General features: G+C 36.0%; 2 protein-coding genes across 4 annotated transcripts; one reads left to right on the top strand and one right to left on the bottom strand.

Annotated features, from left to right (window-relative positions):
- Positions 1-682: 682 nt before the first annotated feature.
- LOC136227585 (phosphoinositide phospholipase C 6-like) lies at positions 683-5,112 on the bottom strand. 2 transcript variants are annotated; one of them, XM_066016282.1, is made up of 9 exons: positions 4,491-5,112; positions 3,212-3,408; positions 2,878-3,013; positions 2,508-2,780; positions 2,202-2,437; positions 2,002-2,119; positions 1,571-1,717; positions 1,400-1,486; positions 683-1,304 (listed from the first exon to the last, which is right to left on the bottom strand). In XM_066016282.1, the coding sequence occupies exons 1-9, from the start codon at positions 4,872-4,874 to the stop codon at positions 1,011-1,013; spliced, it is 1,872 nt and encodes a 623-aa protein (XP_065872354.1). In that variant the 5' UTR covers positions 4,875-5,112; the 3' UTR covers positions 683-1,010. The 2 variants fall into 2 exon arrangements, with proteins under 2 accessions (XP_065872354.1, XP_065872355.1); XM_066016283.1 differs by having other exon boundaries at positions 684-1,304; positions 2,226-2,437; positions 4,491-5,109.
- An 8,163-nt stretch (positions 5,113-13,275) lies between these two features.
- Positions 13,276-20,139, top strand: LOC136226682 (peptidyl-prolyl cis-trans isomerase CYP20-1-like). Of its 2 annotated transcripts, XR_010687822.1 has the most exons (9): positions 13,276-13,440; positions 13,593-13,655; positions 13,812-13,878; positions 16,038-16,085; positions 16,178-16,201; positions 17,489-17,671; positions 17,772-17,847; positions 19,386-19,580; positions 19,930-20,139. XR_010687822.1 is itself a non-coding variant. In XM_066015303.1 (8 exons), exons 1-8 carry the CDS (start codon positions 13,363-13,365, stop codon positions 19,522-19,524), a joined length of 678 nt encoding a protein of 225 aa, XP_065871375.1. In that variant the 5' UTR covers positions 13,277-13,362; the 3' UTR covers positions 19,525-19,867. The 2 variants fall into 2 exon arrangements, 1 of the variants encoding a protein (XP_065871375.1); XM_066015303.1 differs by lacking the exon at positions 19,930-20,139 and having other exon boundaries at positions 13,277-13,440; positions 19,386-19,867.
- Positions 20,140-23,163: the final 3,024 nt, after the last annotated feature.

Genomic DNA, 23,163 nt, shown 5'->3' with positions numbered 1-23,163 from the left:
GGAATGTATGGGTGACTGGCGAGATGGATACCTTGTAAATTTAGGGATTTGTTCGGCTTTACTGTTGGAATTATGGAGTCTGTATTTTGGATTATGATTGGCGTGGGATAAGGGATTTTGACGAATCATTGTGGAGATGGATTCAAAATCAGTCATATCATTTATGCAGAGTAAGATTACAGTTCATCATCTGTTTGTTTGGCTTATACGTGAGTGCAAACGACTTAAGGATAGAAATTGGGAGGTACAATTTACCCATGTGTACCGAGAAGACAATCAATTCGCTGACTAGATGGCAAATTTCGCAGGCTCATATGCCTTGGGACATCACGAGTGTGGTGCACCTCCTGCAGACCTCCAGAACATTTTCCTTGAAGATCGGCAAGGCCGGGCTTCGGTTCGAATGATTGTAAATTAGAATAACTACTCTTTTCTTTTTGTCCTTTTTTTAGTTCCTGGGCTTAAACGCCTTCCTCATCCTCAAAAAAAATATATATATTACATTTCTCTATTTATAAATTTATAAAATCACGAGCAGCCTACTTTTTTAACTTTTTTTACTAGTTATTGTAGGTGGAAGACAACAGTAAATAACCAAATTCACGTGGTCATCAGGATATTGTAGGTGGAAGACAACAATAAATAACCAAACTCACGTAGTCATCCTGTGAACACTGTTGAAACTTTCTCCAACATAATTACTACTTGTCTCTTGGCCTGCACTTTCTAATTAATAAAAATTAATGTTTCAATCATGTTCTTATAAGCCTTCTATAAAGGCAATAAGTTGCAACATTTCTTATGATTAAGCTTCAATCCAAAGCAAAAATGGAGTGAAAATTTACACAGTAAACAGAACCATTGAAGCTCTCTCATTTCAACTAATTACATTTTTGCCTCTCTCTAATTTACTCAATTTGATTTCTGGGCAAAACATTGCAAATGCTGCAAAATCTCGTTGGACCGGACCGTATATATACCTGAACTGAAGAAAATTAGTAATCTACATTTTATAAAAACTGAAACTTCATTAGAAGCCTTGCATTATTCAGCTTCCCGCCTTTCCTATCGTAAAGAGGGACTGATCGAATCCCTTGTCTTAGCTCTGCAACTGGTAAACATGTTTGTCCACCAAAATCATCCTTCTCCGACATGTCATACTCTCGTATTTCAACCCGAAGCAAAGCTAGCTCCGGAACAGTCAACGGGAATGTGAACTCCTCGTTCCAAGCCGGAGACCAGTTGTCCTCGATCACTTTCGTTTTTCTCTTAGCAGCATCAGCTGGTACCCCGACAATGTAAAGCTGCATATGAAATCCATATTGTTACAGTAATTTTTAACATTGCGAGGCCTCAGAAAAATTCGAAATTATTGATGCATAAATTAGTCTCGACTAACCTTTGTGTAGAAGTCGGGTGGAGAGTATGAATCGAAGTGCGTGTGACTAAAATCCAACCGCCATCCATCGCCCAAATAAACTTTAACCTGATAATTTATTACAAAAGATGTAAGAACTAAGAAATAATCATCAAGCAAATGAAACTCATCAATCTAAACTAGTATTTTCACCTTTAAAGTTTTAATCACTAATAGAGTAGTTTTCGGATTAAACACCTCGTCGCCGTTTTGCATTAGAAAGTCAGGCTTTTTCACATAACCACACCCTCCATTGGCCTTAAACATTCCGTGCATCAACCAAAGTGATTTACCGTATCCCTGGTTATAATAAAAGAAGAAAAGAACTCCCGAGTTAAAAAGACTGGTCGGGGCTAATATATTGGATAAATACGGCATAAATCTTCTTTAAAGCCATAAGGTCAGAGTGCTAAGTTAATAAAAAAATACGAATATCCTATTAATCTAACAATGAATCTCTAAATAAGGCCTCGAAATCCAAAATTAACGATCATAAGCATGCGTGAAGTGAATACGCGCATGTGTGTTTAATGAAAAGACAATCCATTTGTCAAACATATCTAAGGCGGTAAATTCGAACACACCTGCATATTGAATGCGATCATCTGAGCTCCATGCATCCACCCGTTGATAGGTTTGTAATTAGAGGATGTGATTCGCGTCCCCTTGGGGTAAACTCTAAGAATATTCTCCTGTGTAAACCTGATGAATGTTAAAGGAAACTTCCTTAGCATAAGTATATCTGTCAATTAATGGTGGATAATAACTTCTTTCAGGCATATACCATTGAAAATTGTTCAATACGTACTTCACCAAATCTATTCCGTTAGTTGATGCTGCCTTTTCAAGTTCTTGTTCACTCATACTAAGACGTCTTACATTATTAGCACCAGTTTTCAATGCATTCTTTAATGCACCCTTTGGTTTCCCAGCATGGATTGTGATTAGACGTTTGTATTCAGGCGAAGAGCGTTGTCCGTTTTTACAGCCACATTCTTCATCATCTTGGTCACTATCACTCTGTTATTCATGACAAGGTTAGACAGGTATGTTCTGAAACAATGATGATATAGATTCTGCTCTTGCTTACCCTGTCTGATTTCCCTGATATCGCCTCCTCCTCATCATCATCATCATCATCTTCTTCTTCTTCTTCAACTTCCTCATCTCCAGATGAGTTCTTACAGATGGGTGAGCGAATATCTTTCTGCTTTAAACTATCAACACAACTTGATTCAAGGTACTCTTTGGGGGGTTTGGTTGAAATAATTATTCGATGTTTCAGAGATTCTGGTGAAGGGAATTGTACTAAACCGTCTGACTCAGGATAATATAGCATGTGTCCAAACGTGTGAGTGACCATCTAAATTTTTTTTATAAACAAAAAATGAAAACGATACAAATTAAGATATAGACTAAAAGGAAAAATCTAACTCTGTGAAAACAATTCGAGATCTAACCTCTGCAACTTTTGCTTGTCGTGCTCTCATAAGATGGTCTTCTAAAGTTATAATGACTGGATATGGCGAAGTGACGAAAGCATACTGCTTTATGGACTTCAAACATTTGATCAGTGGCACCGGAGTGGTCAGGGTCCTATAATTATTCAACACACTAATCACACGAGATATCAAATAAAAACAAACTTAAGCACTTTCTAAAAAGGGAATACATCACTTCCTCTCGTAGATTTTTATTTGTTGATAAAATTGAGTGATGATAGCAAAAATGAAGCACATCTCGAAAGAAAAAGTTTAACAAAATTGTTAAATTGGGTCAAACAATAATTTATACCTTCCATGTAGAACAAGAACTTCATCTTTCGAAGAACCTGGCCATAGATCAAGCTCGATAACCCTGACACCTCTTTGCAAAGCCTTTATTATCGGGACCTCACTGCAATCGCTGCTCAGTTGATTCCCGGTCAGGTAAGAATTATGTCCTGTATATATGAAATAATGTGACAATGGAGCAGTCATATCATGGTGTACCTGGAATGACATATAATTTGTTTGAGGAAAACATGACATTATGTAGTCCCATATGAAATTGTCAAAGAATTTCCAAGTAAGACAAACAGGTCTACCGAAGAAACCGAGCTGTAATACGTGCAACACTAATAAGTATCATTAAAGATAATGATTGAATAATACTTCTTACATAATCATCTTGTTGATATCACATCATTTTCCAGTTATAACATGAAAAAAAACAAGAATTTTCTAGAATTTCTGTGATTGCTTTGTTTATGTCATCATCCTCAGGAGCAACTTGACAAAAAGAAAAAGAAAGCATATGAAAAACTACATAACCATATAATGTTCCGAAAACAAGATGTATTAGATTACTTCCAAAATTCTACTAATCAACTGCCCTAACCCCATATTTCTGTTAGAGATATTCACTCCATTAATCTCTCACAAGATAAATTAGTCAATATTAGGAGCTAATTATCTTGCTCTTAGTTAGGAACTGATTTAGTTATTTGAATTTGAATTATCTCCTACTTATCCTCCTGACTGTATAAATACACAATTCTACATAAACCCTAATCAAGGGAATATACAATTCTAATCCTATTCAATTTCTTCTATTCTCATCTAATTATCCCTAATCACTTGTCCCTAATTTAACAATTTCACCAAAGTAGAATTAACTTCTAAACATAAACTAATGCTAAAATTAAGTTACATTTGTCATTCACAACATCTAAAAGACTAAAACTCAGAAAGAGAAGGCCACAGCTTCACCAAGTAGCATTGTAAGTTGTAACAATTATATATATTGTTCATCTTAACTCCATTGAACCCAACTATAAAAACCTTATGCATGAGCAAGAACACAAATGCCCCAATTTTCAAAATGACCCAAAATTAAAGAAAGAATGAACTTAATTTCCAAATTAGAAACAATTAACCAGTAATAAGCATCAATTAGCAGAAGATTTTCCTTCCAAAGCATCCCAAATTACAAGCATTGATAATTTAAACCATTGATTACAAAATGATAAACCTAATTTGAAGATTTCTCTAAACATGAAATATGGAAATCAAATTAGGGCAAAAAAACTGACCTCAGGAATGATAGGTCCATTGAGATCATCGGAAAGCAAGAACTGGAAGAAATCATCAAGACTAAGTGTATCTCCGCCACGCATAGATTCTTGGTGCCTTCTGTTAATTGTATCGACAATAATCCTCTGAGCATCGGCCAAGGTGCAAGCGCCCATATCCTGGTGGAGGACAAGGAATCGGCGAAATTGCTGAACGCTCATGTAACGATCGCCGGTGGAAAACTTGGTGAAGACTTCCTTAACGTCCTTGGGTGGCTGGGCCTCAGTGATCTTGAATTTACGGTTGAATAGGTTGAACATTCTGTAATTGTAGCTACCCAATTCATCCTTCATGGGGTCAGAGTGGCGGTGTTTCTTCTTCTTCTCTTTCTTGCGGCTCCCCATTTTGGGATTTCGGAAGCTTTTTGGTTGATTCAGAAAGAGAGAGGAAGAAAGAGGAAGAGATTGAGAGATTGGTGAGACGCAGGAGGAATTCAGTAGTTCCCGGAATGAAGGAGAGAGATTGAAGCGTCATCGTTGGAGAAAGATAGAATCATATTCAACGACCAAAACGGCCACCTGATTTTTTATTTGAATTTTTTTAATGTTTTTTTTTGCATTATGTTCATCGATAACTAATTTAAACTTGAAATCTATGAAGCATTATTATTTTATTATTATTATTCTCTTGAGAAACATTATTTTACTTATTTAATTGGGAAAAATACAAAAATAAACTTTGTAGTTTTGATCTATTTTTGAAGTGTATCTCTGTGGTTAAAAAGTTTGCAAATCGGTGCCTTGAACTTCATTCCGTTAACAAAAAGGGATAAAATTAACTAACGGTGTTAAAAGTTAAAGAGTAAATAATTAATTTGGTTCTTATATTTAATAATTTTATAAATGAAGCATACTTATTATCTAAGTATCACAAACAAACCCAAAAATAAAAAATAAAAATTCAATTATACCATCTTCTCCATTACTCTTTAATTTTATTCTTTCTCTCTCATTTTTTTTTAATTTTTCTTTCTCTAAAATCAAGTTTCTCTTTCTAAAATCACAGTTCAACAATTTCTTCCTATTTGATGGATGGGTACTAAAAAGCCACTAAAATTGGAAAAAAGAAAGCCACTAAAAAGTAATATTTGTTCTTCCCCTTTCCATGATTGGTCAAACTACTCCAATTCGAAAACAATAACGGTAAAACCTTTCATATAATCCCATCCTATGTTCTGAATTTGATTCCTCAATCAAATTCTCATACCATGGGAAAAACCACTCTTACCACGACGACGAAGATGGAGGGAGGGAGAGGAGAGACAGAGTCAGAGACAGAGTCAGAGACAGGGACGACAGCGACAACGCCTTACCGCAAGAAAACTCACCGATTCGGTGAGGTTGCGGGCGGAACAGCGGCGGAGTGCGCGGCGGTATGTTGTTGCTGCCCGTGTACGGTGGTGCATCTATTGGTGTTGACGATATTCAAGATGCCGGTGTGTTTGTGTAGGAAGGCGCAGAAACGGCACCGTATAATGAAGAAGAAGAGGAAGCAGCAGGCATTGTTGGCGGCGGCGAACGGTGTAAATGAAAGCCGTATAAAGAAGTTAGTTAGAGAGAGAGAGGTGAGAGCGGTGGTTGAGAAACAGAATGAGGTTGTTGTTGTTGGTAAAGACGGTGAGAATGAGGGTGAAATCGACGGCATTGATCATCTTGAGAATGAAATGTGGGACATTGCAGAGTGAGAAACTTGATTTTAGAGAGAGAAAAATTAAAAAAAGATGAGAGAGAAAGGGAAAAATTAAAGAGTAACGGAGAAGATGGTATAATTGAATTTTATTTTTTATTTTGAGGTTTGTTTGTGATAGTTAGATAATAAGGATGCTTAATTTATAAAATTATTAAATATAAGGACCAAATTAACTATTTTCCCTTTGACTTTTAACACCGTTAGTCAATTTTACCCCTCTTTGCTAACAGAATGAAGTTCAAGGCACCAACTTGTAAACTTTTAAACCACAGGGGTGCACTTCGAAAATGGGCCAAACCACAAGGTTTATTTTTGTACTTTTCCCTATTTAATTCCATCTGTATATATTTTGGCCCTGTTTGGTAAATAGCGTTTTGAGATAAAAAGAGCGGTTTTGACCAACTTTAGCGGTTTGACCACTAAAACCGCTGATTAGAGTGTTTGGTGGAGAGAGGTTTGAGAGATAGTTTTGGGATGAAAACGCTAATTTAGAAAAAGCTCCTTAAGAGCTTTTTCAATTAGCGTTTTGCAATATTAAAATTAATGGACTTCTTTAACCCTAATAGATAGTCTCCTCCTCTTCTCCTGCGCTAAAATTAAAAAAGAAATGTCTTTATTCGTCTTTTTTCACAAACCGCTATTATCAATCAGCTAATTTTTACCAAACAGGTCTACACAAACAACTAGTCAAATCAGCTAATGTAATCAGCTAACAGCTAATTCCCAAACAGAGCCTTTATATTTATGAGATTTTTTTCATGTTAAATTAAAAAAAATGTAATTAATGTTAACTAAAAGTCTTTGTTATTTCTGTATTAATTGTATCTATTAATTAATTTTTATATATATTTAAAATAAAAAGGCAACTTAAAATAAAAGTATATTTGGTAAAACAACAATTAATGTATATGGATTGAATAAAAAAGGTCAAACATTATGGAACAAAAAAATTTCTCTAGAAAGGCAAATATTATGAAACTAAAGGACTTAAAAAAGGCAAAAAGCATATTTAAGTCTCTAAACTTTACATGTTTTAAGGATCAAGTTCCTGATCAATTATTTTTCTATATTGAGCCCTAATCATTGATTTTGTCATGGATTTGGCCTTTATTTAACTTTTTCGTCGAGTTTGGGCGGCACGTATCGTTGGCGCGATTCAATTTATTAACGTGGACAAATAAAAATAAAAGTTTATTGACTATAATGGATAGAGAATAAAAAATAACAAGAAATTACAGAAATTAATTTCTAGTAGGTTTTTCCAAACTCGATCTTCTCTCCCATTTTGTGATTTTCAGCATTAGAATTATCAAATTGATCTTCTCTTCTTCTAAAATCGACGGAAAATTTAAACAATGGTCAAATTCATAACAAAATTAATAATCAAAGGTTCAATGTGAAAAAATAATTGATCATAGACTTAATTCTTAAAATATATAAAGTTCAAAGGCTTAAATACGTTTTTTTGCCTTGAAAAATAACTTATAGTAGCTCAATTTATTTTTTGAAGGGATAGTAGCTCAAATTTCTTTTCTCATAATAATAATAATTATTATTTTTAATAAAATCAAATTTCTACCTTAAGATCAAAATCAAAATCATAAATCATACAGTGTATATTCCAATGTTATCTGAACCGGACCGGACATCAAATCGGATTAATGACTGGGTCACGGGGTCATTTGGTCGGACCGGATGGCTCGGATTGGTCGAACCGAATGGCGTAATAAATAAATAAATAATATTTATATATATTAAATATATATAATTATTTTAAAATTATTTTTATACATTATATATATCCAAAATAAATTATACACAACTTTTGGGGATTAGGAGGCTGCTAGTGGAGTCAGACAATCTCGAAACAGTCAAGATAATTTTTGATTTCTGATAAAAGGGCTCTGTGTTTAGGGTGCCAGAATTTAGTTAAAGCAATTAGAAGGATTTGCTCCTCTTTCGATTCTATCAACTTTTACCATGTTTGCAGGGAGCAGACTCAGGTGGCAGATCGACTTGCTGCTGAGGGTCATGAGAGGGCTTTGGCCGTCTCTATTTTCTCTCCTCCTCCTGATTTCCTGTTATCTTTGCTTTCTGAAGATATTGTGGAGGTTAGCTTTCCTAGGCTAATCCCGGGTTAATTTGTTGTGGTGTTTGTTTTGTCTTTACTTTCTTTTCCCTACCAAAAAAATAAACAACTTTTGGTTTGCTATTTTTTGTTAATTTGACTCTTAAATATATAACGAATAAATTAAATTCAGAATAAATTGAAATGTATCAACGTATTCTATGCCATAAGATCTTTTTAAAAATATATTATAAGTTCAAAACGGACAAATGACGAATGAGAAATTGATGCTTATAGTGAACAACTTGAAATGGTTTGGAAGAAGATAGAATGAAATTAAACATTTACATCCCACATGGAAAAGAAAGGAGAAACTTAACTAGTTTATAAGTAAATGGGTTTTACAAGCCTTTAACCAATTACTAGGGAAAAGACTCTCTCACGTGTAGGGTGGATGCAATCGATTCACCATTGGGTTAGGGGTGCACCCGCACAACGTGGGCGACGCGAATGCCGCAACATAATAAGATTCCATAACTTGACTGCTTTTGCTATTAATTTTTATTTTTAATTTCATTGTGTTAAAAGAGCCTAGGCCCAAAAACAATTTCCAGCCTAAAATCTCGCCTACAGCGCCAATTTTTTTTTTAAGTTCTAAGAGACCCGGGGTCACACCGGTTCCCGACCGGACCGCCGGATCCCGGTCCAATCCCGGGTCTCTGTAGGCGAGATTTTAGGCTGGAAATTGTTTTTGGGCCTGAGCTCTTTTAACACAATGAAATTAAAAGAAAAAAATAATAGCAAAAGCAGTCACCGGTCCGGTCCGAGCCTGATAACATTGGTACATTCCACGTTTTTTACTAATTTAATAGTTTATCAACTAAATTGACACTTAAAATCATTTTACACAACTGCATTTCGAGTTGGGACAATGTATTTTGTCAATATTCAAATATAATTTTTTTAAGGATGAAAACACTCTTCATTACCACTAGAATTTAACACTAATTTAAAATACTGTGTTTTGTTAAAGAAAAACATAGCATATACTTCTATTTACAAACTTTTAAACCACGGGTCTGTAATAGAGCAAATCATGTACATCATTCTCTTACTTTTCCCTTAATATGATCTTAATCGATATTTCTACGTCATTTTTTGAAGAGTTATTCCAAATGTGATTGGAGCATGGACAAAATAGCATGGATCATAGACTTCAATAGAATCTCCTTAACCCTGTGATAACACTTTTTCCGAAGGAAACTGAAGATAACCCTCTTGCTTCTGCCAATAAACGATGGGAGTCCTAAGTAGGGCCTAATGTTGAGGGGAAGGTGAACTCAGAGGAAATTGTGGATATCATCTTGAACTATTGAGGAGGCGTTATAGCTAAAAATAATACCCGCTTTGTTAAGACTTGTGCTCTGACCCGAATCCTACTCAAAACAGTTAAGAATACTATGGATAATGGTGTGAAAAAAGAATATGTTATCATCGACGAGCATGAGGTAAGAGATGATATGAGCCCCTATATATTAACCTCATGAAGATCTCCCTCAGCAACATCTCTCTTAATAAGGCGGGAAAGACTCTTCACACATAGAATAAGCAGATATGGAGATAAGTGGTTAGAATCGATTTTGCTTATAACATTTAATATAGTGTAATTTTACTCATAACTTTGGTAATAAGAGAAATTTTATCTCTAACGTTGATAAGTTGGATTAATTTCAGACATCATTATAAAACACATATATTTTGTTTTTTATTCTGCATAACTTACCTATCAGTTGGTTTTAAAAATAGATTTCACATTTTTTTTGTGATCTAGTAATAGAATTTGAGATTAATATTTTTAAGTTTGACGAAATATTTGGATTTTTTGTCCAACAACAACAACAACAAAGCCTTAGTCCCGAAATGATTCGGGGTCGGCTAACATGAACCATCATATAAAACCGTGAAAGTCAAGTCGTGTCAGCGACACAGATTCGCTCCCTCCAATCCGTCCTATCCACTACCATATTTTCCTCAATTCCCAGTAAACTCATATCACTCTCGATCACCCTCCTCCAAGTTTGCTTAGGTCTTCCCCTACCCCTCACCACTACATCCCTTTGCCACTCTTCGGTTCTCCTAACCGGCGCATCAAGCGCTCTACGTCTCACATGGCCAAACCACCTTAGTCGGTTTTCTCTCATTTTATTCTCAATAGATGTGACCCCTACTTTTGTCCTAATTATTTCATTACGCGCCCGGTCCTTTCTCGTATGACCACACATCCATCTCAACATACGCATCTCCGCCACCGACATCTTATGGATGTGGCAGTGTTTCACTGCCCAACACTCCGTACCATATAACAATGCTGGTCTAATTGCCGTCCGGTAGAATTTTCCCTTCAATCTATTAGGCATGCCGGGATCACAAAGGAAACCCGTAGCACTCTTCCACTTCGACCAACCAGCTTTAATCCTATGAGCAACATCTCCATCTACTTTTCCATCCGTTTGGATAATAGATCCTAAATACCGGAAGCAATCCGAGGCCTGAACAACTCTCCCATCTAGGGTGATTGTCCCTGCCTCCCTACTCCTACGGCCGCTAAACTTACACTCCAAATATTCTGTCTTACTTCGACTCAACTTAAAGCCTCTAGATTCTAGAGTTTGTCTCCATAGTTCCAACTTCCTCTCCACTCCTTCTTTCGTCTCATCAACCAACACGATATCATCTGCAAACAGCATGCACCATGGTATACCATCTTGAAGTGAACTTGTTAGTTCATCCATAACGATGGCAAAAAGAAATGGGCTTAGTGTGGAACCTTGATGCACTCCAATCGTAATAGGAAACTCTTCAGTCTTCCCAACACTAGTACGTACACTCGTGCATACTCCCTCATACATGTCCTTTATGATGTCAATATATTTCCGCGAAATGTCTTTCCTTATCAAGGCCCACCAAAGTACTTCCCTTGGTACCTTATCATATGCTTTCTCCAAGTCAATGAAAACCATATGCAAGTCTTTCTTCTTATTTCGATAGTGCTCCATTAATTGTCTCATTAGATGGATGGCTTCCATAGTTGATCTTCCCGGCATAAAGCCAAACTGGTTTTCCGAGATCTTCACCGTCCTCCTTAGCCTTTGTTCGATCACTCGCTCCCAAAGTTTCATAGTGTGACTCATTAATTTGATTCCCCGATAGTTGGCACAATCTTGGACATCGCCTTTGTTCTTATACAAAGGGATTAAGGTACTTTTCCTCCATTCTGATGGCATCTTATTGTTTCTCCAAATTTTGTTGAAGAACGTCGTCAACCATTCGATTCCTCTTTCTCCCAAACATCTCCAAATCTCAATAGGGATGCCATCAGGTCCTACTGCTTTCTTCAACTTCATCTTACTTAATGCCATTTTGACTTCACCCTTTTGAATTCTCCGCAGGCATTCGTGATTTATCATATCGTGATGGATACTTATATCTCCAACATCTTGTTGGCGATCTCCATTAAATAAGTCATCAAAATAGGACCTCCATCGTTCCTTGATATCCTTATCTCCAACTAGGACTTTCTGGTCCACATCCTTCACACATTTAACTTTTCCGAGATCTCGCGTCTTCCTATCTCTCATCCGAGCAATTCTATATATGTCTCTTTCCCCTTCTTTCGTATCCAATCTTGTATACAGATCCCGATTCACCTTTGCTCTAGCATCTCGTATGACCTTCTTTACTTCCCTTTTAGCCTCTTTGTATTTTTCGTAGTTCTCGTCACTCCTACATTTCCCCAATAGTTTATAGGATTCTCTCTTACTCTTTACTGCTTGTCGTACTTCTTCTGTCCACCAAGATGTGTCCTTACCCAGTGGCATGCTACCTTTAGATTCCCCTAGAACTTCCTTCGCTACTTCCCTTATACTCTGCTCCATCTTATTCCATATCGAATCTATATCTGAATCCATATTGCAAGTCCAAATATCTTTTTTGGTCATCTCATCCACAAATTTTTGTTGATTCTCCCCTTGCAATTTCCACCACTTAATCTTAGTCTCTACTTGAGGTGTTTGTTTTCTTATACATTTCCTACTTCGAAAATCTATCACCACTACTCTATGTTGGGTTGTCGTACTCTCACCAGGGATCACCTTACAATCAATATAACTCTTTCTCCAAGCACTCCTTACTAAGAAGAAGTCAATTTGGCTCGCATTACCGCCACTCCGATAAGTCACTAAGTGGGATGTTCTCTTCATAAACCATGTGTTCATGATACTCAAGTCATAGGCTGATGCGAATTCCAAAATATCATTTCCTGCTTCATTCTTATCTCCAAAACCATACCCTCCATGAACACTCTCAAACCCATCTCGCCTAGAACCCACGTGTCCATTGAGATCACCCCCTAGTACCATTTTTTCATCCCTAGGAACCTGTTGCACCACTTCCTCTAAGTCATCCCAAAAAGCTTGTCTTATAGACACATCTAATCCTATTTGTGGCGCATATGCACTAATGACATTCACAACCTCATCCCCTATCACTAGCTTAACACTCATAATTCTATCGCTCTTCCAACCCGTACAAAATATATTAGTATAATCTTTCTATTTTCTTTCCACGTTATTCATGTGTTTGTGATCTAGTAATAGAATTTGAGATCAATATTTGTAAGTTTGATGAAATATTTGGATTTTTTTTGTCCAACTCGTTCCAAATATATTATAATTTTTTTATTTTTTTTCACGTGTTTGCGATGTGAAATGTAAATGACAAGGTTCGTGACTTAAATACAGCTCGATGAATTATTTCTCAAATTAACTAATATTAGAGATAAAATTATACTATTTTAAACACTAGAGATAAAATTGCTGTTGAATGTTTAGGTTAGGGCATTCTCGCAAAGCTTTTACAATTTATAGAAATAAAATGTTGGGCCTAATTTTTAAATGTTTCACATATATGAACCATAAATATCTGCATCAAATAAACAATTCCATTCAGGGAGCTTCATTACACTTTCAACTACTACCGGCTTCTTCTTTTCCTCAGAAATTCACAAGAGACTACAGATGCCAACCACTACTCGACTGATCTCCGTCGCTCTCCTATGGATCATCGTTCTATTTGCAACACTAGCTTTTATTCAGGTATCCTTTCATTTTCTCTTTGCATCTCTAGAAATAAAAAAGGGGTAAAGAACAATAACTGAAAATTAAGTATCGAATTTTTGAATATTTTGGTTAATAAATGATTGGTTCGCTTCAGCTGGATTTAATTCCATTTGCGTTTTTGTTAACAGCATCAATTAAGCAATGGGATGGCCTCGTCAGATCCTAAACTTATTGAAATTGGTCTCACTGAGGTTTTTCCCTTACTTCTTTTCTATCCTTTGTTTCCAATTATGGTGTTTGGTAAATGGTACAGCAGGGAAATTTTGTTGAAGTAGAAGATGTTTTTGTTTTTGTATGTGTATGTTTAGTTTGATGAGTATATATTATTTGTGATTTTGGTTCCTCAGGAAGAGGATTTAGAAGCAATAACCCATAAAGTTTATTTCGATGTTGAGATTGCTGGGAAATCCATGGGTATGCTTTCTTATACAATTCGCTTGCATACAGATTATATAAATGTGGGATTAAGTTTTGAATTATTGGACTATTTTCTCCTTTGTGATTGTTTTTTTGTTTTGTCCTCATTCCTCAATATTAGTATTCATTTTTAGTAAAGAGCGGCCCGGTGCACTAGGCGTCCCCGCTAAGCGAGGGTACGGGGAGGGTCCCACCACAAGGGTGTTCTAGGGGCAAGCCTTCCCCCTGCCAATTTTTTGGCAAGAGGCCGCTCCTAAGACTCGAACCCATGACCTCTCAGTCACACGACAACAACGTTTATTGTTGCGCCAAGGCTCGCCTTCATTAGTATTCATTTTTAGTATCCCAAGTATTTGCTGCTTGTCTCAAACAGTTATAACTACTAAGGGATGAAACCATGGATTTAGCTCAAAATCTAGTTGTCAAGAAACCATTTTACCCAAAAGGTAAGCTTTTATGTAAGATCCAATGAAGCGTGTACCAACACATCCCCGTGTTGAAATTTTATTAACAAATATAGTTGCTAGGGTTTATATTCTCGACCACTTGGTCTTGGATGGTCTGATACCAGTGTTAGATGTTATTGCGCCTTCTCACTCTGAAAGCTAACTCAAAGGATGAGGTTTCTCCCTCACCTGTGAGAACCGGCGTATGGCAGGGATGGAGTGAAAAAATTCATGAAAAGTGAAATCTTTAATGGGGACTCCCCAAATCCGCCCCTGCAAGTTTTGGGGGGAAGAATGGGGAATTCATCCGTGTCTGCCCCGCCGTGTTGCCACTCCTAAACATCCAACCCTTCCACAATCGATATAGGAAAACCCGACAGGCTCCCCCTCACACATTGGGCCAAGGTTGGGAAGATAGCAACCACTCTATCAGGGTGGAAATGTTGTAACCATGGGGTTTAATTCCAGTGTCAAGAAATCATTTAAACCAAAAACTTGAGCCAATAGGTGATGCTCAAGAATAAGTTTGATTTTTACTCTATCCTCTGACACTAAGAGCATCTCCAAGAGACTCCTAGTCCACTCTAAAAATAATATAAATATTTGAATCTTAGTGATTTGAGGAGTGACCAAGACATATCATCTCCAACAATACTCCTTATATTCACTCCTTATTTATTATTATTTTAATCATTAAAATTAGTAAGTATTCTTGTATTTACCAGTAGTGAGAGGAGAGAGGATGGAGAGGCTCTTAGTGATTTGAGGAGTCACTGAAAGGCTGTTGGAGTTGGTTTTACCTCTCTCTCCTCAAATTTTAACTTAAGAGCGCAACTAAGAGACCGTTGGAGATGCTCTAATGTACAATACTTAGTGAATCAGCGATCTACCAAATTTATCATACCATGTGATGTGCTGCGATCTGAGGCCTGGGAATGGATTATGATTGTTGTTTTGATTATCATTTATGATCTTATTCTTGTTTCAAGAGTAGAGGTGGTGACAGTTTTCTGCTTGTCTTTAGGTTGATGATAGTCCTTAGACTTTTTTCAGAGAAGCTGTATCGATTTCTGATAAAAGGTCAATTTGACTCTTTTACTTGCTGTCGTTGTGTCAATGTTTACCAAAATGAACTTTGAATATCAAATGGTATTTTAACTTGATATTTTTATCAAATTAGTCTGCCATGACAAGCGTCATAGAAAATTGACACATGTCAAATGAACATGAATAGTATGCTGACACGTGTCACTTTTGCACTAATTTGACAAAAAATTGTCAAAGTTGTGAACTAAATTGATAACTAAGTTCATTTTTGGGCAAATTGATCTCGCAAGCCAAGTTGAAGGGTATCCTTTATTATTCTATAGATTTCATAAATGATTTTGTTTCATTGTTAGACAAACTAATCTAGATGTCAACTTTCTGACTAAGATCTGTATGCACTATTTGTTATATGATTTTCCCACTCTAAGTTCATATGCTTTATGCTTTGATTTATTCTTCAAATTTAGTAGCATTGTGGATGATATTTTTCTTTCAGGTTTAAATAACGTAGATTTCGTTAATTGCTCTTTTCTTTGGATGCATCATTAGACAAACTAATCTAGATGTTGACATGCTGGCTAGGATCCGTGTACGCTATCCAACATGATTTTTCTCAGTGAAGTTCATATGTATTTGCTTAATCTCATGACTTTTTTCTTTCAGGTCGTGTTGTCATTGGTCTCTTTGGTAAAACAGTTCCTAAGACTGTAGGTACCTAGTCCAACTCTGCTTCATTATTTGCTCCTTGAGATATCCTATACTTAATACTGTCTACTGACAAAAGTTATATGTTCCTTGTGCAGAAAATTTTCGCGCTCTTTGCACGGGTAGCCAAGTAACTTTTGCTGCCTCCCTGAATTCATAATCTTTATTAGGAGAGAATGCTAATTCTGTTTCATTGCATGCCCAAATACAGGAATATCTGTCACTTTGAAAATAAAAAATTATTGAAATAGGAGTTGAAGTATGTGATTGCATTTTGTTTAGTTTCACTGGAAAGCCCAAACAAAGAACTTAGGTGCGCAACTATAGATCCCAATTTCATTCTGAACGACCATCATAATAAAATTATTTCCTAGGCTAAACCATCTGTTTTAGCACTTCATTGTCCACATACAGTTACACAGTAAAAAGGCAAAAATGATCCATATACTTGTCAAAATATGGACTTTCGGCCCTATACTTTAATTTCATGCCTTGTCAACATTATTTTCGGTGGAATTTAGCACCCTTGTATTCCAGTAAAAGCTGTCATGGAACCAACTGAACTAAAAGTTCAAACTGATAGTTAAGGTCCAATCATAAAACTTATGTTAATCTCTAACACACCCCCACACGCGAATGCCCCTTGGGCTTGAAGCGTGTACAACACAAGCCCATCCCACCATGTGTTTTTAATTCCACAAATTAACAAGATTGCCATGACTCAAACCCTCGACTGTTTGGTCCAAGGGGCTCTGATACCATGTTATGGAACCAATTGAACTAAAAGCTCAAGCTGATAGTTAAGGCCCAATTATAGAACTTATATTTAATACAGGTAGGAAACATTTTTAACAGCCAAATTCCGTAATCCTGGAAAATTGCCCACTTTACTCATGTCTTAACAAGACGTGGAACATGTGACAAAGCCGTTAGATGGATGTCACATGTCATGGAACCAATTGAACTAAAAGCTCAAGGTGATAGTTAAGACCCAATTATAGAACTTATATTAATACAGATAGGAAACATTTTTAACAGCAAAATTCCGTAGTCCTGGAAAATTGCTCACTTTACTCATGTCTTAACAAGACGTGGAACATGTGGCAGAGCCGTTAGACGGATGTCACATTTAACCGGAACTAAAATTTCAGCATAGGGGGTGTCAAATTTCATCGGGGAGGGTGAAAAATTACCAAATTAAAGTGCAAGGGCTGAAAGTCAACATTTTGTCAAATACAAGGGCCTGTTTTCCTACAGTTACACTGTTGGATGCTCATCTGGGCAGTGAAATTACAAGCTTTCAAACTCCATCAATGCTATTAAGCCTGGTTGCTGCTGACAGACTGAGAAATAAAATAGGCTTGAACTTCTTTCATGCTCATTTGATGTGGTAAACCCTGTAATTCTAGGGGAGAAAGGAATCGGGAAGAGCGGGACGCCTCTTCATTACAAAGGCAGCGCATTCCATAGGATTATTCCCAACTTCATGATTCAAGGTGGTGATTTTACTCGTGGAGATGGGCGAGGAGGCGAGTCGATATACGGTGAGAAGTTTGCTGATGAGAACTTCAAACTGAAGCATACTGGACCAGGTAAATTGAAGTCTTCTAACATGAACTATAGACATGACCATTATGCTATCTTGAAAGGCATTGCTTTAGGAATCCTTCCTTTTTCCTTGCAAAAAAACAGGATTTTTGTCAATGGCAAATGCTGGACAAGACACTAATGGATCACAATTCTTTATTACTACTGTAACAACTGCCTGGTAAGTGCTAATTCTGTTCAGATTATGTGGCTATAAATTATATTCTAAGTAAATTGCATTTACGGTTATTGAAGTTTTGGGTGTTTTTCATAAAAGTCACCGAACTTCATTTTCTTTTAATAAATCACTGAACTGAACTTCATTTTCTTTTAATAAATCACTGAACTTTACGTTTGATTTCAATAAAGTGATTTTTCAGCCAATTTGCGAATAAAATATGCAAAAAGCATCCTGAAGCCTGATCATTCTGATTTTGATGCATTGAGCCCCTGATTTTTTATTTCAACACATTAAATCCATGATCTTTAATTTGTTGTTCCATTTAAACTCTAGCTCACCAAATTAGTTAGCTGTCAATATAAAACTCAGTAACAGAACACTAGTCATTTCAATCTGATTTTGATGCATTAAGCCATGATCTTTAATTTCAACACATTAAATCTATTGCTTTCGATGTTAAAAATACAAATTTCGAACGCAAATGTGAATCGAGTTTCTCTATAACCACATCACATCTGATAAACATTTTGTTACCGAGTTTTTTAACCTTTGTGTTAAAAGCTGACTTTTCTGGTCTTCAGGAGCTTAATGTTATGCCCCTGATCTTTTCTGTGAATCATATTTTTACTTGAATTTTGACGTAGCACAAAATACATTTGACTATATGCCACATAGGTCGTTGGGCAATGATGTGATTTTCTAAATCTTCTTTTGTGGCTTAAGATGTACCACGTGGCCCACATGTGGCTGCCACATTTCTGCCATATCACATGGTGTTTAGTTAGCGAAAGATTAACCTTTGTTTGTACCACGTCAACATTCTAACGAGTTTCATTCACAAATTGGCTGAAATGATCATTGAAACCAAATGTGAGATTATGTGGTTTTATTAAAAAAAAAAAAAAAAAAAAGCTGCAAAAATATCCTGAACGTTTATAGCGATAAGCAATTTTACCCATAACGTCTGAAATGGTGCAATTTTACCTCTAACATTGGTAGCCATGAGCAATTTTACACAATATTGGTAATTTTGGTCATTCAGACATCATTATAAAACACAAATATTTTGGTTCAAAAAAAAAACATATTGGTAATTCGGCAAAATATTTGAATTTTTTTTTGTCAAACTTGTACAAAATACAATATGTTTTTTTTCGCCTCTAATCATATGTTCATGATCTATTACTAATTAATTAGTGATAAAATGATGCTCATGTGAAGTGTAGATGGCAAGATTCATGACCGAAAAGACAGTTTAATGAATTATTTCTTAAATTTGACCCAAATTGTCAATGTTAGGGATAAAATTGCTTTGCCAATATTAGAGCTAAAATTGCACCATTTTCGACGTTAGAGGTAATTTTCTTCTTGACTATAAACGTTAGGGGTATTTTTATACCTTATCCCTTAAAAAATGAAATTAAAGCAGCCCCTAAAATTTTACTGATCCTATGCATTTTCCGAGTATTAACCCTGGTTTATGTCTGTATAGAATATTGAGAACTAATTACAAAGCATTTCTTCCCTTTTCTTAAAAGGCTGGATGGGCATCATGTTGTGTTTGGCAAAGTGCTTTCTGGGATGGATATTGTCCACCAGATTGAAGCTGAAGGACTTGAGAGTGGAACTCCCAAAAGCAAAGTCATCATTTCAGATAGCGGCGAAGTGCCATTGTGACGAAAAATTCTACTATGTTACTGGTCTATTGGATCTTACCAATGAAAACATGACATGTACAATTTTTTTTCCTATACACCAATTATTTTCCAATGAAGTGGTATGCATCTTCTTTCTTATTAGTCGGTTATGACAGCCCTCATCGGTGCAAATAAAGTCATAACTCACTGCACGAAACATAGGCTTAGATTGTTTACTTCATTCTATATCTTGAATCCTTGATCATCACATGTTTCTGCCTGGTGTGGCAAAGACTCTTTTAGACCTGATAGTTATCGTAAACACGCCTCGTAGAAGTATGTTCGATATTATTAATGATATTTTCTATTACATGATTACTTCCTGGATTGTTGGTTAAATTCGTATTTTCACTGAAGCCTTTTGTTTAATCATTCTATGATGCAGAAGGAACTGTGTAGTTTATTACTCCGCGCTTTAGAATGATAATAGCAGGATGATACAAGCAAGGATTGTCTGTTGCAGTAGGTGAAACTTAAAATTTCATTGCTATTGTTTAATGGTATGAAATTAGCTTTATAGGGGCATTTGCGTAAGGAAATATGTCAGAAATTAGTATAAAAGCTATTTTTGAATCTTAACTATCCGTTTAAACTTTTAATTCATGATATGGTATCAGAGTCTGTTTGACCAAGTAATCGATGGTTTAAATACTAGCAACTTTATAGGTCTGTGATGTTTACACTTCAAGTCTCGTTGGCATTTGTGTATAAGAGTATGTTAGGTATTAATATGAATTGAACATTTAATTATTAGTTTAAGTTTTTAGTTTAAGTGATTCCTTTGCTTTAACAATTTGAATGCACATAAATAGCAAACTTATCGGCTATTACCTTATATATAACAAGCATTTACAGCGTTCGTTGTTTTGTACAACTCGGTCGAACCGATCCTGATTCGATATTAAAAGTATATTGATTTTTGCCCCAATAACCGAATACTTTTGCCCGTAAATATTGCATATTTGATTCCATCAAATAGCAAACTAGCTCATGTTTTGGAACTTATCGACTGTTACTTTATATTGAAGCTGAACACATTTCTTCTTTGATATGATGATAAGAAAAAAATTTCTCATATTTTCCACTCAAGAATCCAGACACAATTTTGATCACTGAAAACCAAGGACTTGCAAAAGTTTGTGCTTGAATGAGAGCATCTATCTCATTATGGTTATAGAAGTACTTAAAATGCAGTGGTGGATCTACGATTTCAGTTACGGAACGTGATGCAATTGGTTATAGAAGTAGTCCTTAGAATGTAGTGATAAAGCTAAGATCTCAAATATTGTGGTATTGCGATTGGTTAAGATCTCAAATGCACTGGCGAAGCTAGAATTTTAGTTATGGGATGTGATGCAATTGGTTATAGAAGTAGTCCTTATAATGTAGTGATAAAACTATGATCTCAAATATTGTGGTATTGCGAGTGGTTATGGAAGTAGTTCTTAAAATGTAGTGGCGAAGTTAAGATCTCAAATCTTGAGTGTTGCGATTGATTATAGAAATAGTTGCTAGAACACAGCTAGGATCCTAAATTTGAAGTGTTGCGATTGGTTACAGAAATAGTTCTTAAAACGTAGTGGCGGAGCTAGGTTCTTAAATCTGGGAGTGTTTGTGATTGGTTATAGAAGTAGTTTTTAAAACGTAGTAGTAGAGTTAGAATCTCAAATACGAGGGTGTTGCAATTGGTTATAGAAGTACTTCTTAGAACATAGCGGTGGATTTAGGATCTCAAATATAGGGATGTTATAATTGGTTATTCGAAGTAGTTCTTAAAATGCAGTTGGTAGAGTTAGGATCCCAAACATATGGATGTTGCAATTGTTTATAAAAGTAGCTCTTAGAACGTAATCGCAGAACTAGGATTCCAAATCTGAAGATATTGCAATTAGTTATAATTAGTTACATAAGTAGTTTATAGAACACAATCACTGAGGTAAGATTCCAAATTTGGAGATGCTATCGCATAATTTCAAATTACAAATCCAAATCTGGAGTGTAATTGCATCATCTCTTAATTGTCTTTTCGAATGGAAAACTGTCTGGAATTCACCTCTTTCAAGGTGGATTTCGATGGTCGAGAATGTAATAAGGATTGTCATACACTCTCCCTACATCTTTGTTAGAACACGAGGGGAGAATTAATATGAAAAAAAAAGTACACATGGCTCAAAGTCGTTAATAAAGGGCATAGAAGAAGTTCTTAGAGCGCTGTAGCAAATATAGGAATGATACAATTGGTTATAGAAAAAATTCTTTGAACGCGGTAGTAGAACTAGGACCCCTTGATTATAGAAGTAGTTGTTAGAACGCAATGACATAGTTAGGATTCCAAACGATGGGTTTATGATTGGTTATAGAAGTAGCTTTTAGAACGCAACGACTGAGCTAAGATCCCAAATATGGGTATAAGCAATTGTTTATAGAAATAATTCTTTGAATGCAGTGATAGATTTAAGATTCCAAATATAGATGATTCGATTGGTTATCGAAGTAGTTCTTAGAACGCAATGGCAGAACTGGTATCTCAAATATAGATATGTTCAATTGTTTATAGAAATAGCTCCCTAGCAACGGTGAAGCTAGGATCCAAAATCTAGGGGTACAATCGCAAATTGCAACGCCCTCCACTCGGATTCCAAATCTGAGAGTATTGTAGTTGGTCAACATAGTTAACATGGACTTTAACAATTACATGAACCTTAATGACCAAACGACGATGTTAAATTTCAGATTAGGTGTTTCCGATAACGTGTATCTATCGGAAACACCTGATCTGCCAAAAGTTCTTCAATTTTCTGTCACATTTCTTAGTTCATAGATGAAATAAAAAAACAAATATAAAATGGATTTGAGCTCAACAAGCGATCTAAAAATCATCTCATCACAAAGAACACAAGGGAACAGAGAATTTTATATAAGAAAATTATTTAGATAATAATCTTGTAGAAATGGATGAACATCAAGAAAAACCCTAACGAACATCCAAATCATCTCTTGAAACCGTAGAACCCCATCACTTTAATTTTATTTCATATAAATTGCCAATACAAACACCACCCAATAAATTCAACCCCAACCAAATAATATAAATCGGCAAACCGTTAGGACCTGCCGGAACTGTTACTATGACCAGAAGCTCCACTGTGACCGTGGTTTTGCTGATAAGAACTCGAGAAATTGGAAGATAAATCAGAGTAAAGAGACGAAACCTTAGAGATATTGCCGTTGAGTTCCTGAATCAGAGCAACGTTTTTTACCATATTATCGGGGACTCTCGACTGGTGATTTTCGTTCACTTGTTGGATCAAATTCCTGTTACGGTCAAGCACCGATTGGACCTGCCGGAAAGTGGTGTTGAAGGTTGCCCAAACCTCGGGGTCTTCGTCATCGTCGTCGTCGTCGCGGCGCTTGTGGCGGCGCTTGTTGGCGGTGGAATTGGAGTTGTTGTTCATATTCGAGATTGATCGGAAAGATGTAAGACGGTGAAGAGTGGTGAAATTTGATCGGCGATTGGCGGATTTGTGTTTGGTATTTGGTTTTTTTTTCGGCGATGAAATGAAAATTGCAAGGATGGGGATGATATATAGGCTCTGCTTTTTGCGGATTCAAGCTAGCC

The sequence above is a fragment of the Euphorbia lathyris genome, chromosome 4 (genome assembly GCF_963576675.1).
Source record: "Euphorbia lathyris chromosome 4, ddEupLath1.1, whole genome shotgun sequence".
Classification (NCBI taxonomy): domain Eukaryota; kingdom Viridiplantae; phylum Streptophyta; class Magnoliopsida; order Malpighiales; family Euphorbiaceae; genus Euphorbia; species Euphorbia lathyris.
The sequence above is the reverse complement of the archived record's forward strand: the minus strand, read 5'-3'. Positions and strand labels throughout refer to the sequence as shown.

Coding starts and splice junctions, on each gene's coding strand:
- LOC136226682 (XM_066015303.1), top strand. CDS start 13,363: ATGCCAACCACTACTCGACTGATCTCCGTCGCTCTCCTATGGATCATC. Junction 13,441..13,592: donor CAACACTAGCTTTTATTCAG/GTATCCTTTCAT, acceptor TTTTGTTAACAG/CATCAATTAAGCAATGGGAT. Junction 13,656..13,811: donor TTGAAATTGGTCTCACTGAG/GTTTTTCCCTTA, acceptor TTGGTTCCTCAG/GAAGAGGATTTAGAAGCAAT.
- LOC136227585 (XM_066016282.1), bottom strand. CDS start 4,874: ATGGGGAGCCGCAAGAAAGAGAAGAAGAAGAAACACCGCCACTCTGAC. Junction 2,120..2,201: donor GTATTGAACAATTTTCAATG/GTATATGCCTGA, acceptor AACATTCATCAG/GTTTACACAGGAGAATATTC. Junction 1,305..1,399: donor CACCCGACTTCTACACAAAG/GTTAGTCGAGAC, acceptor TTTCATATGCAG/CTTTACATTGTCGGGGTACC.